Genomic DNA, 14,660 nt, shown 5'->3' with positions numbered 1-14,660 from the left:
TTTTCTTCACACTGTTTCGCAAAACTATTGATTTTCGGGCGAGGGGTGAGGGAGGGAGATGAAAGAAATGAGCGCCATTGTGGCAGCCATTTGTGGCTAGCTTCCACCTTCACCTTAAGGAGCCTAATTCCTTATTATATGTTTATAACTATACAGGGTGTCCAATTGGCTCGAATACAATTTTTCATTGTTGTGTTGGTGCGCATTCTGTGTATTCTGTGTAAGGATACCATCTGGTCGGGGTTAAAAAACAGAACACCTGCCACGGTTACGATTATAACCAAACCATTGTCATTTTTGAGATATATAAAAACACGTCAAATTTATTTATTTCACATAATCTTGGATATTCCGGATATGATGGCTACTGTCTTTTTACGAGTAAAGGAGATTTTTTGCGGTTTCAGAATCATCAAACATGCACAATATTACCAAAGTGCAAGCCATGGATATGAAACGCAAGAGCTCCTTCTGCAGCCCAAATTTTCTTAGCGGCAGGATTTGATTCTGCCCCACGTTGTTCAGCATGGATTTGAAAGTGGATTGCCAATGGAATATTCTGGTAATGTTTCAGTGTTTGGATATGCTTTTCCTAATCAGATTCAACTGTAATAGTTCATTTCTGATTTCAAACTTCTGTTTGAACAAAATGGCTAAATGTAAATACCGATATTAGCCACCGACCATTTGAATCCCATATGCAGCGTTGGCCTCATCATTCTTAATTTCTTGAATGGAAACGACGAGTCCAGCTCGTCATAAACTTTCCTGAACAAAATAACAATGACGAGCTGGACTCGCCAGAAAGTATTGAGGCTTTCTATGAGAGCAGGATCTGTAAGTCATATCGATCTATTGCTTTGATATGAATTTGTGCAAACTTCTAAATAAAATTAAAAAATAAATCATCTACCAGAGCAGTGCTGACGTTAGGCCAACGCCTTCGTAATCGAGTAGAGATTTCAACCAGCGTACGATTATGAATTTGAGTCAATTTTCATACATAACAACATAACACATAACAACAATAGAATATCGCTGGGGGTCGTTCAAATATGATCTTTCAGGAAACATTTCCCCCAGCGGTATTCTATTGTTGTTATGTGCTGCAAATCACGACACAAAAGAGAACGAGAAAACTCTGCATCGGCTCGCACTTCATTGCACACCAGCATGCAAGCAAAGCTATCATATACGCTTTCGGTGCAGAAAGCTTATTTTCTTCTTTGTCTCTAACATATGCATACGGACCTCTCCATGCATCATGAAACAGCAGGATCATACGGGCAACGCAAAGCGAAAGATTCATATTCAGCTAATGTAGCAGATCCTGATTTTTAAGTCTCAGAGAGTGCAAACTATATGATTATTTAGCTCGATAGAGGCTAAGGGAAGGGTAGTCAGATTATATTTTCCATTTTTAACGCCTCTATCCCTTGAAATGTGTATATTCATATAGACCGCATAGTTTTACTAGCAACACCGCTCTCTTTCCCCATTTGTTTCTCTCCGAAAATGGTGACCGAATGATGACGTAATTTTTCTTGTATCATTTATTGCTTTGCACTTGCCTGTGCAGTGGGTTTCGCTATAGTAGAGCGGGACGATATATGCGGTTCAAACTTGTATGCAGGCTTCGAAAATGGTATGCGATGTTTAATACAGATCGGATATGCAATCAACAGTCTTCGTTCCTCTCTCAGTTTAATCACTAAATATTACACAAGTGATTACTGACATTCATACAAGTATCTGAATGATCCTCTCATATTTGGTTATATGTTCGTGAGAGTTTACTTGCATGACACATTGTGTATCATTCGATTTTGATCGAAATCCAAACACTGCTGAAAACAGATAGGAAACCTCTTAGCTCCCATATGACACTATAATATTATCTAAATAGAATTTTCCGAGAGCTCGTTTTCGTCTTTCAAAAGAAGGGAAAAGAGATCTGCATGGTGGAGTACGATTACGGATTTGAGTCACTGTATATCCGTTTCTAAGCAATATTACGTCTCACGGCTTGCTGTTACATATATGTCTCTACAATCCCTCCTTGTTTTTATTGAAACCTAGCTGACCCGACGAACTTCGTCCCGCCCAAAATAGATTTTTTTATTTGAATACTTTCAAACATCCACGTTTTCTTACTAAGTGAACGTTAGTGAGTCCAATCACTGAACTCTTCATTGATTGATTACGCTTCGACTCTTTACAATTTCCTTTTACTATAAATTGTCTAGTACGTCTACAAAAATTCGTCCTTATAATATAAAATTATTTTCAGACACAATTCTCGTTCAAGATTCTTCAAGCATTTGGAAATAACATGTTTCTCCGTTGCATGGAATACATGTTTGATACAGAGAATATTACAAAATAAATACAGTTCAACTCGGACCATTCCTTCCTCGGGTTTTGCGCTTACAAACACATTTGGCCTTCCATTTTTGTTTATATAGATAGAAGATATAGGAATGCGTTATTCCGTCTGAAAATCCTTTTCCATTTTCGAACAAAAATCAATTTCGTTAGCGCCAACATCAAATGGACTAACAACGCTTAGCTAATTGTAGAACATATGGGAATTCAATTTTCCGATTTTTCTCTCCGCTATATTGATCTACGGGAAGAGACGAATACAACGAAATATAGATGACTCAAATTGAACCATTCCTTCCTCGGGTTTTGCGCTTATCAACACATTTGGCCTTCCATTTTTATTTATAGATATGAGATATGGAAATGCGTTATTTCGCCTGAAAATCCATTTCCACTTACGATCAAAGATCAATTTCGATAGCACAAACATCGAATGGACTAACAACGCTTATTATGATGTAATTTTCGAACATGTGGGAATTTAATTTTCCGAATTTTCCGACCTTCCTTCAGAGTTTCCGAAATTTTTCCGGTTTTTCTCTCCACTATATTCATCTACGGTAAGAGACGAATACAACAAAATAAAGAAGGCTAAAATCGGACCATCCCTTCTTCGGGTTTTCCGCTTACCAACAGATTTTGCCTTATATTTTTATTTATATAGATTGAATAATGTAGCACATAATGTATAATGCTTGAAGCATTGTAGTTGCCTACGTATTTTTCCTTTTTCCTTCTGCTACCGATTAATGTGCCTGGTTTTCTGATCATCTAACATATGTACTGGAACTTGAGGCATTCTATCATACCAACCATAGGAAACTTTTCCCTATCCGGTAGGTTACCAAAAAATCGTGCAACTGTGAACCACCAAGACAGAGAGATTATGAACCTCAAAGCGTGCATTTCCACAATTCTGCTAACCTAGTATTCTAGATTTGTTCACAGTAAAACAATGGTATAGCATGCGTTTCAATTTCCATCTGTAATATTAGAATGATTTACGAAAACTAAAATTTCATCTCCCTTTATAATTCGATTTATCAAATGGATTCAAATGAATAAACTGTCGCAAAAATGGTTACCACTTCTTCTTCTTCTTCTTCTTAAATGGTACTAACGTTCCTAGAGGAACTTCGCCGTCTCAACGTAGTGTTACTTGCGTCATTTTTATTAGTACTTAGTTGAGATTTCTATGCCAAATAACACACCTTGAATGCATTCTGAGTGGCAAGCTCTAGAATACGCGTGACCACAGAGAAAGTCGAAGGGAATTTCTTTGACGAAAAATTCCCCCGATCAGAACGGGAGCACATGGTTACCACTCAAACAAGTCGAATCTCGCTGCCAACAACTTCTTCAATTCTAAATTAAATTAAAATGAAATTGGATTAAAGTTAAGGAATTGAGAATTCATTTTGTACATTAATTGATCATCTTATATTAACCTGAATTTCGCTAACAGCAGGTAAATACAAAATCTCTCCTCTACCATCAAGATAGAATCTTCATTCTCATTCAAATCAAGGATCCGAGATCCCATCGCTACCTTCAAGGTAGAAACTCCATAGAATGGATTCAAAATCCAGTCGCTACCAAATTTTGAATTCAATGAAAAAACGGATTCACTGTGTAAAAAGAGAATATACTATAATTACCTTCTGCTTTTACCGCCAGATTGTAGGAACCCTTATCAGGCATATTTTAGTTCCAGATATTCGAAGAATAACAGTGAAATGGAAACAACCGTTCACCATTATAGTCCGAGAAGAAATCATCTTTTCATATTTGTTCATCCATATCTAAGCAATATTACATCTCACTGCTTGCTATTACATATATGTCTCTACACCAGGTGTGGGAAGTTCCCACTGGTGTTTATCGAAAAAAAACCTGAAAATTAACGACGCGTACTATAAGACCTTCTTCTTCCGGCTAATATGTCGTAAGGGTTCTCAATAAACATGGTCTCAATAAAAATTGATGCACAAAATAATATTTTGTATTTTAATTTTTCTAACAGATTTTGAAAGTGTATTCGATCTTATTGTACAACTTGTACACTGTTTAAACTTCCATTATATTTCAATGTAGCATTGTATTTTTACTTCAGTATATATGGCGCGACATGGAAACATTGATGATAAAGCTAGAATATGATGATGGTCGAGAATAAGACTTATAAATTTAATACAGATTTTCTGAAAAAGAACTAAGATGAAAAGATTTTTTATAGTTCAAAAGTACACATTTTTTTATGGTAACACTGAAGAGGGCAGACTCATTAGTAGAGGTGGGTGCGATTGAAGGAGATAATAATCAATCGCCTTCAATGAATTTTATTCTTTAGTCCGTTAATCATCGATAACTGGCAATGCAAATGGCACCAAGAGTTATTGGACCGGTAGCTCCACGCAATTAACTCTAAGGTTAGCCTCAAACCGTGGATCAAAAGTCTGGACTTGAGTGGGGGCTCTATTTACACCTTCTCTCGATTCATGTCCAATCACTGTTCGTTGGATGTGCTAATCTTTCGTTCCAATCTTGCCAACAACAATCTCTGCGTTTGTAGCCAAGGTTATCACGACATCGACCACGCTGTCTGGTTATGCGAGGTATATCTTGTCGCCAGATCGAATTTAGAAAACTCCCTCCGTGCTCGACGAAGACAGCCCAACGTGCCGATGAGAGATGTGTTGATTCGGTTAGACCTTGATTAAATGTTCCCAATCATCCTTCTGAACTCCAGTCGATCGCGAGTAATCGGTTCTCTACTCCATTAACCTTTGAATTAAGGAAAAATATTTATACATACAGTAAAACCTGGTTTTGTGCGGTTTTTTTTGTGCGAATTTTTTTGTGCGATTTTTTTTTGTGCGGTATTCTGTTCTTGTGCGATTTTTTGTTCAATTTTTTTTGTGCGGTATATGAAAAGAAGCACATTTGACGAAGTTATCGTCCATTTAGTTTTTTTTCGATGGTTTATATACATCTAAGTGCGAAAAAAGCATATTTGTGTCTCAATTATCCACTTCTAAAATAATTCACCTCCTCCCATCAAATGCTCTAAGTTTTTCTAAGTTTTTGCATGACATGATTTCTAACAGCAACACGCTTCGACATGCAACTAAAATCACAGAACAGACACCCACAACCGAAAAGGCAAAGTGTCCCATCGCAAAGCATGGAAATAAAAGGAAATTGAACGGTGAACGGCGTGAATTTGAGTTATTTTCTTGGGGGAAACTTTTTTTATGCGGTCCCTATCTACCGCACAAAAAAAGTTTTTTTCAAAATGTGTACCGAACACGATTTTTTAAAGCTACTAGTGAAGTTTTGCACGATTTTATTTGTGCGGTCCCTATCCCACGCCCAAAAAAAGGGTTGCCTGTACTAGTAAATATATAGTTAAGAGATGGCTCCTTTAAACTTATATTTCTGAGACTGTAAAAATAAACAAATTTAAAAAACAGCGTCTATTCTCCTTGCAACACAGTAGGCGTACAAGTTTTTTTAAGCATATTCGTCCAAATTCTTGCCATTGAGGAAAAAAAATGAAACATCCTTTCGAACCCAAATGGTGCAAGTATCCAAATTCGTTTTTCTCCCCCGTTTTACGATTTTTACTGTGGGGTCGTCCCGTTCTAACAAACATATGCTCCAACCGTCTGTTTCATGAATACTCACACATTTTCCCAGCTTTATATCTGACAGTTTGTTTGGTGAGTTTTGTAAAACAGTATCCGGAAGTTGATATTAAGAAATATTAAAACGATCACCCGAACGCAGGTAATTGCCTCCCATCGATTCATACGAGAACTGCTGAATCCAGATAGAACCAATGACAGTTGGGTATTTCCACCATGGCTACGTGGTTGTTGCCAACGAACCATTCGACTTCCAAAGCACTATCTCCAGCTTGGACGTGCGCTCTTTTCCGTTCAAGCTCTGACACGAAGTTTGCTCGAACTGGTGACTGAAGATTACGAGCCAATGCTTGGGGTGGTGGCACTCGCACCCCTGTTCCTCATGATCGACGTGATAGACTGCGTGCGGATTTTGGGGGGACAGCGCAATGGTTTTTGGAAGTGCCTGCTTCTGCAGGTACTCGCTATGACCTCGGATGTGATATTTTGGAGTAATGTGTGTTGTTTAATTTATCATAGCTATTCGAACTGCGTGTTTAACAGTGAGTGAGTAATGTAGAAACGCTCGTTTCCCTTGTGTTGTGATTTTGTTTTATTTCTCAGCATTGATATACTTTTCTGGAAGTGTGATGTTGCCTGTTTGATTTTTGAAGGTTTCATAATTGTTCTTAGCTCGGTAAAAAGAATACTTGTTTATTTTTTGGTTGTGTTCTGTCGTGTTGTATACTCAAGCTTCAATGCGAAATATATACATGTGAGGTGATATTGACCAGCATTTTTTTTGGTTTCAAAAATTATCCAAAACTTTCTTATCATTACATGATTCATGCTCTCCTTCATAATAATCTAACATAAATATAATTTTAACAGTTCTGAAACTTTTAATAAAGTGTATCATTTCTATTTTTTTTGAAAATCATGATGTTACATGTGTTTCATATATGCGTCCATATGTATGAACTCGGTATTACTTCAATCAGCACATGACGTGTCGCGCATGTCGTAGTGTTGCACGCAATCGGTTGTGTGTGTGTCGTGAAGTAAAAAGGTAAAAAGTTTCCGGCATGCCCGACAGATGGCGCAGTTGGGTCTAATTTTTCGTTTGTATTCTTCAACTAGATATGCTAGAGGCTAATGCATATAACGCTAAATCAGAAAAGCGTGTCATCCGCAAAAACTTTTATCTAAAAGGCCACATCGTATTCAAGAAGAACTAGATTTCACAAAAAGGACTTCCACGACATATTAATTTACTGAATCACATTGCGGACGCTCTGTTGAAGTCCTAATACTCAAAGTGATTGAAAGAATTCATGAAATACAGTAATTACAATAAAAAATATTAGGTGTACCGGTAGTTTTCTTCGGTTCTACAATGGCGTAACATGATTATTATTCCAGTGAATCAAATTTCCAGACATTCGTTGGAAAGCTACTGTTATTGCGCGTCTTTTTCAGTATATGTCAAAAAGTTTAAGTGTAAACAACATAGTTTTTGCGGAGAGTGCTACTTCAATATGAATAATAAAGCTGCAAAAAGTCATCGCATTTTGGTGGAAGTTTATGGTGACCATGTTCCAACTTAGCGAACGTGTCAAACGTGGTTTGCACGGCTTAGAATTGGTAATTTTGACTTGGAAGACGAAGAACGTTCCTGACCGCCAAAAAAGTTTGAAGATGAAGAATTGGAGGCTTTACTCGATCAGGATCCGTCACAAATACAACAAAAACTTGCAGATACACTTGGAGTAGCTCAGCAAACCATATTCGATCGTTTAAAAGCAATGGGAATGATCCGAAAGATAGGACATTGGGTGTCGTATGAATTGAAGCCACGAGACGTCGAACGCCATTTTTTCACGTGCGAACAACTGCTCCAACGGCAGAAAAGCAACGTATGGATACCCCGGCCAAGCATCTACATCAACGGCCCCGCGGAATATTCACGACCAGAAGCTTATGCTGTCTATTTGGTGGGACCAGCTGGGTGTGGTGTACTATGAGCTGCTAAAACCGAATGAAACTATTACGGGGGACCTCTACCGAATGCTCGGCCGCATGTAGCGAAACCGGTCAAATTTGTATTTGAAAAAAAAACGAAGAAACTTACCGGTACTCCTATTACGAAAATTTTGTTTATTAATTTTTGGGTATTTTTTACCTTTTTTGTATATTGTGTATACAATGTTGTATCAAATATAATGATGTGGTAGTAAATATTGCACAACTACAATGGAGTTGCGCACTATGCGCTGTATCGGAATGTACGCAAAGGAGAAAGTGATCTGTTTGCTTTTTGTGGAAAAACTCCAACACAAATTGCAGCGATTGTAGGATGCCATCTGGCTACTGTCCACCGAGTAGTGGACGACTAATAAGAATAACTTTTCATCATTTTTTTCACATCTGTTATTTCATACCCTTGACAGTAGTTCAAGGCTCACTTGACTATCATAACATCCCCCTTTTTAAAAGAGATCGTAGGTATTCAGCCGATTTTGGATCCTACTATTCCGGACTGGACGGTCTGGCTGGGCAGGAGACTGGGAACGACTACTGGCTGATTCTGCATCTTGAAAATCGTCATCTGGTTCACCTTCAGGTACGATTAGGAGAGCTGCCTCAACTACAGAGGCAGCTGGTTCATCTGGAACATCAGGAACAGTGGCCCTCTTCGGTTGGAGGTTCAACTCATCTAGCAGCATGGATAGTGGCAGGTCGGGTGAAATTGGAGAGCTTTCACAATCATCATGGCGTTGCTTTAGCTGATATGTGTGCGAGCAAATGAGACGTCCAGTATCCAAAACAACGTTGTACTGGGAACCATTGTCTGACACCAGGATTCGTGGATTTCCATATCTTGCGAAAGTTTATTCAAGAATATCCAGTGTTGCTGCCTTTGTCGGAAAATTTAAGAGTAGGCATCGACGATAACCAGATAATAGCAACCATCCACGGGGCCAGCGTAGTCGATGTGAATGCGATCCCAGGGCTTCAACGGAATCGGCCAGGATTCCAGATCGATTTTCGCGGGGGTTTGGCGGCTTTTGTAATGTCAAGCACATGTTTCTACGTCGTCGTCTATATTTGGCCAGTACACGAAGCTTCTAGCTAACGCCTTCATGCGATCACGGATGATGCGCTTCTGGGAACGTGCTGGAATGACAACTCGAACACCAAACATCATGCAATCTTGAACTGCAGGCTGTCTCGTCTGGCGAAGAACTGACGAATGGCTGGATCCTGTAGTTGGGCTGCAGTTTGCCTTGGTTGATGTGCTGCATTACCTCTTGTAGGGCTAGATCGCGGCTTGTCTCCTTGACTATCATTTCAGATGTGACCGGCAAAGCAAAGATGGAGTCATCGAGGATCGCTTTGACATTTTATTTGCACAGCAGCGATGACGTAGTCTTCGTCTGGTCTGCTGTTGGAACTCATCAGGCGTGACAGCAGATCAGCGTTACCAAAACTGGAAATCAAAATTGTAGAGCAGCAGCGTGATTTCCCAGCGTTGGAGGCGATTTGGTCCCATTTATTCCGCGCGGCGAATGAGGTGAGATGGCTCAAGTCACTGCATTTCCGTAGGCGACTGGCGTGACAATAGTTGGTCACTAGGTTAGATTTGAAGTCGTGTCCTCATATGTTATCGACTCGGGTATCAAAAAGAAGTTGAAAAGTAATGTAGCTTCCACAATGAAGAGAGGAACTTTGCTATCCCACGTCACTCGCCGCGTAGAATAAGGGGGGCTGTGTAAACTGGAATACCCTTCTTGCTTCTAAATATTTTCAGCAACGGCTTGTGGTCGGTTTGAAGAGTGAATCTGCGTCCGAAGACCATTTTGTGAAAACGGGTAACAGCAAAAATAAACACCAGAGCTTTCTTCTTGATTTGTCCGTAGTTCTGTTCTGTTGAGTCAGCGACCTTGAAGCGTGTGCGATGGCCTCGACTGTGCCATTCGGGAACCGATGCACAATCACTGCACCCAGACCGTTCTTGGAGGCATCGCCTGCAACGATGATTTCTTTATCTAGATCGTAGTGAGTCAGCAACGAATCGGAGAGGGGAAACGTTTGAAGGACCGTTGGCATTCAGACGATCCAGTGACCCACGAAGTTTTTTCATCTGACCAAAGAATCGTCCATTTCTTCCTATCGTTTCAAGATGTTTTCCTCGCATTTTATATATGGACTGATGAATTATTAACAAAAAAGAGTTTGTCCGCGTTCACGTTCACAGGAACTCTAAACCTACCTTTAGATGTACGCTTGATTTTTTTGTTCTGTTGGATGTCCTTGTTGGCCTGCAACACCTCAAGGGCATTTTTATGTCGGCTCGATGTGAGGATAGCCGATTTTTCTGCTTCTCTGGTTGATGCAGCCATCCTGCGATTTGATTGTGGTAACGGCCGGATCATAATCGGTGATATTTTGAAACCACTGTTCGTTGTCGAAGGAAATTGGAACCGGGTGAGTTAAGGTTTGTGAACCGTTTACATTGTCAACTGATTTCAGCGGAATTGTTCGCGGAAGAAGTGCTTGAGTGTTGAGTAATTGATGGCATCTTCGTTCCAGATAGCTCGAAGCTTTGTGTTGCTGGGATGACATGACGGTGATTTCGGTTGGAGCGGAGTTCTGTGACCCCGTATTATTGAAAGTAGTGCATTTTAGAGATAACGTGTTCGTTACTTCAAACGGCGTCAAGATCTCTATCTCCGGAGGGGTGGATTGATGAAGAATATTCGTTACGTCCGCCGTTGCGAAATCGACTTCGTTAAACACGTGCCGACTGAATGGAGCGATTCCAATTTTGCGAAATCCGGTCACTGCTATTTCATAATTGCAGCACGGACATATATTTTCCCAACAGTGCTCTCACTTCTTTCGAAGTAACTACCTCTCCAAGTATGGCTTTGAAATCATTTTCAATAGCCTGACAAAAGTAAGTTTTAAATGGTCCTCTAAAGCTCACATCAAGTGGCTGAAGCATGTGGGAGCAATGCGTGGGTAATCTTAAAACTTCAACGTGACAATTTCTAGCTTTGTTAACGAATTCTTGGTATGACTACAATGTCCGTCAAGAATGAAGAGCACAGAATTGTCCGCCGTTGGGTTCACGTGGTAAATGAGTTACTGAACCAAATGTGTTCCTCCGTAGCCGTCATTCAGCCGCTGGAATTGCATGAAAATAAGGTTCCAGATGGAGCACTATTCTGCAGTTTATCTGTTAGCCTAGTTCCCGGAAAAAAAGAAGAAAAAGTGGAACAGGGTGTCGACTTAAAATCCGAAAAACAATTCCCTGATTTTCCAGTAAAATTAAAGATGTAGACAAATTTTCTACTAGTTCTGTAGTTGTAGTTCTTAAAGTATTTAATTTACAGAAACAATGAAATTTATGAACGTATGTCGGTATCTTAAAGTAAATGAATTGTTTGTGATTTTTGATTGAATTAAACGGCGACTGTTAAGTGTCGTAAATAATAAGAAATTTGAATTGATAAATCAAATTTGAACAGTTCAAAGTTATATTGAAGGGTCCTCGAACACTAGTACAGAACGAGTCATTTTGACGCGGATAATTTCACGGAACTGTTACGGTGTCAACAAAACAATTTTTTTTGTAAATTTTCGACGTTTTCCAAAATTTAATTCGTATCTTCTCGAGAAATTCCGCTTCTGCTTCTCGTAGCCGTTAGATTACCTTGGTTCATTTGAGGCAAAAACTATTGTTATTTCAAACTCGTCGAATGAAAAAGCTCAACATTTTTATTTATGCTATCCTTCCAAAGTGAAGCATAGCATCATAAACTTGTCGCATAGCACGACCGTTTCCTCACGCATGTTTTCATGAAAACATTCGGTGTTCAAGGAAAGACCCTCTCAGCGTCAGGGGTTTCCGTACGAGAAGCAGAAGACCATTATTGGGCAAAAGTTCCGTAAAACTATCCTTTGCCAAAATGCTCCTGTCGTCCATTTTTTGGATTATAGAGAGCAAATTTGTTGCATTTGTTGTTAGAAAAATTGTTTCAGGGCTGAGTATGCAGGAGATTCACTAATAGGTCTAAAATCCGTTAAATATCAAAATAGTCAGAAGTCAAAAGCTTCTTAAATCGTTTCCCAGCCAATTTGTGACCGAAATTAACGAAGAAAAGATCAAGAGAGGAAACGGCTTCCGTGGCAGGATACATCACCGCTTCAGAAGTTTCAAAACCAGTGCTTCGCATCCCAGACAAAATTTCAGGATTTGTCTGTCGTAATTTTTTTTTGTTTTTTCAGTTTTTTTTAATCCATCCATCCTGTAATCCGTGTAAAATATGCAACCCGAAGCTCTACTCAAATTCAAGAGAGGAAGAATTTATCGATAGTTTTCGAAGAAGAAAAATGGAAGGGAATTGGTTGAAGTTTAACGACAGGTGCGCTGTTTACCTTTCAGAAGAACCAAGCTCACCTACAGGCAAAAGCAAAATATGCTTAAAAAACCACAGAGTCAAACTAGTCAAATACATTTTTTTTTGTATCATTAACCTTCTAATCACTTCAATAATCAAAATTCTAATTAACGAATTTTTTTTTCCAGATTGTTAACAAAATTCCCTGATATTGTTTGAATACCCCAACATCCCCTGATTTTAAAGGTTTTTTCAGGTAGTCGACACCCTGTGGAACAGAATGCTCCACTGCCGACATATACATGCAGGCCGTGCTCAGCACCCCGCGCTCGGCTGATATTATAGCGCCCCCTTGGTTTTTCCCCGCATTGCTATTATTTTTGAATTTTTGGTCTGCACCTGTTGAATTGCCTCACTGGAGGAATGTTGTATTTCTGTTGTACTTCCTCCAGTAAATCGTAGAATTTCCCGACGCAATTAAATTCTTATTCCCTGACAGCGGAGGTTGCTTCTGGTGTCCGAAGTGAGAATTGTGGGTGGCGCTTTCAAAAACCAACCAACCAATCTATTCCGGGTAATTACTTTAGGCTATTGAAGGATGAGAAATAAAATTTCTTTCGTCCAAATCATACACCAGCTTCCGGATTTCTCTCGTCGTAACACAGTAGATCCTTTGTTCCATAAAGAGAATATAATCTACAAGCTCGTTCTCTTGCTTCATTCTAAAAAACATTACCAAATGGTCGGTGTTTAGTCAGACATTTCTTGGGCAGGTACTTTTCTATTAGCGAATTCGTTTTTGTTCAGTTTCAACCCCAGTGCCGCACTAACTGCCGTCAAAACGTTTTTTTATTCACTCAGTTTCGCACTCAGTGTCGCACTAGTTCGCCCCGAAAGCTGTTAGTTTCGTACTGAGATGTTTCACGGGTTGGCACTCGGGTTCACCAATACAACTATACTGAACTGTCAAGTTCCGAGTGAAAATGAAAAACCTGCTGCCTTTGCTTTTGTGTTATTGGAATCGTAATCCAATTCGGATTCTGACTTTGGAGAGTATATTCGAGTAGACGGCATTAAGCTACGTGTGCTTTCATTGGGAGCCGAAAATAATGATGGATACTCAGGTGGAATAAACCTACTTTCAAAATCAAAATTATGAATGAAAATTTACTTTAACGTATCGAATATTTATTTTATGTGATGAAATAAGAGGTTTTTCCGATATCGCAGAAACATATTGAACGAAAACTGTGTCTAATGATGATTTTATATTATAATAGTAATTATTTGTGGAACAAACAGGAAATGCATCGACAAAAGATTAAGTGAGTGTCAAACTACATGTGTTAGGTAATCAAACAATATGAAGTAAAAATTTTCATTCAAATTTTTATATTTTTACACTGCACTTGTCCCTTCTGATCTGATAGAGAATAATATCGATTCCCATACAATAATATCGCCACCAGACCTTGACACTGTACATTTGTCGTAGAAAATATAAACAAATCAGACCATATAACGCACACCAATAAACCACCGCATTCGTGAAACTGAAAACGTTTTTTTATTACACAGTCAGTTTGGCACTGACTCAGTTTTAAAAACGAATTCGCTATATGATTTCGAGATAAACGAGTTTGAATTTCGGTGTTATAATGGGTTTTCATTGACCATTCGAAACAATTCCGATACGTTCTTCCAGCTGCACGCGTGATTTTCCAAATCTGATGATTGTGGTATGTAGCTTACGAAATGCTTAACCTAATGCACTCAATAACTCAAAATTTGTAATTTTGCGACTTAGTCCTCTTTGACTTAACACCGACCAAATGATACGTGTAGCTGGAGCTGCAAGGGATCTGCACAACGTAAATAACGTTTAAGAGTTTCTCGCGGGACACAATGAAAAAAATTCACGAATTCCATTGTAGAAGTTAGCAAATGTTTCTACCAAGGAGTTTCTGGTATATACATGAAAAATTGAACAAATCGAGAATTTTGATCTGCACACTTCTATTCGTCCAACACTGTGAGTTTAGTAATCGCTTGTTCCATGCATTATTGTTGAGTCTGTCGTTGTACCGCATTATTCGACAATTATAAAAAAGATGTTCTTTCCATTGTCTATGAAATGCGTGAATCAACTAATTTAGTTTTTCCAGAGAAACACATTTTTTCTTGGCCTGTCTTACGATACACTCTGAAGCGAAAGTGAATGCTGAGCAACACATCGAGGATA

At 39.0% G+C, this 14,660-nt stretch overlaps 1 protein-coding gene across 1 annotated transcript; it reads left to right on the top strand.

The window, feature by feature from the left end:
- Positions 1 to 5,880: 5,880 nt before the first annotated feature.
- On the top strand, positions 5,881 to 6,905 carry LOC129775476 (uncharacterized). The gene is made up of 2 exons (XM_055780264.1): positions 5,881 to 6,107; positions 6,175 to 6,905. The coding sequence occupies exons 1-2, from the start codon at positions 5,940 to 5,942 to the stop codon at positions 6,580 to 6,582; spliced, it is 576 nt and encodes a 191-aa protein (XP_055636239.1). The 5' UTR covers positions 5,881 to 5,939; the 3' UTR covers positions 6,583 to 6,905.
- The last annotated feature ends 7,755 nt before the right edge of the window (positions 6,906 to 14,660 follow it).

The sequence above is a fragment of the Toxorhynchites rutilus genome, chromosome 3, assembly GCF_029784135.1.
Source record: "Toxorhynchites rutilus septentrionalis strain SRP chromosome 3, ASM2978413v1, whole genome shotgun sequence".
Lineage (NCBI taxonomy): Eukaryota > Metazoa > Arthropoda > Insecta > Diptera > Culicidae > Toxorhynchites > Toxorhynchites rutilus.
Note: the sequence above shows the minus strand (reverse complement) of the source record. Positions and strands in the feature narration are given on the sequence as shown.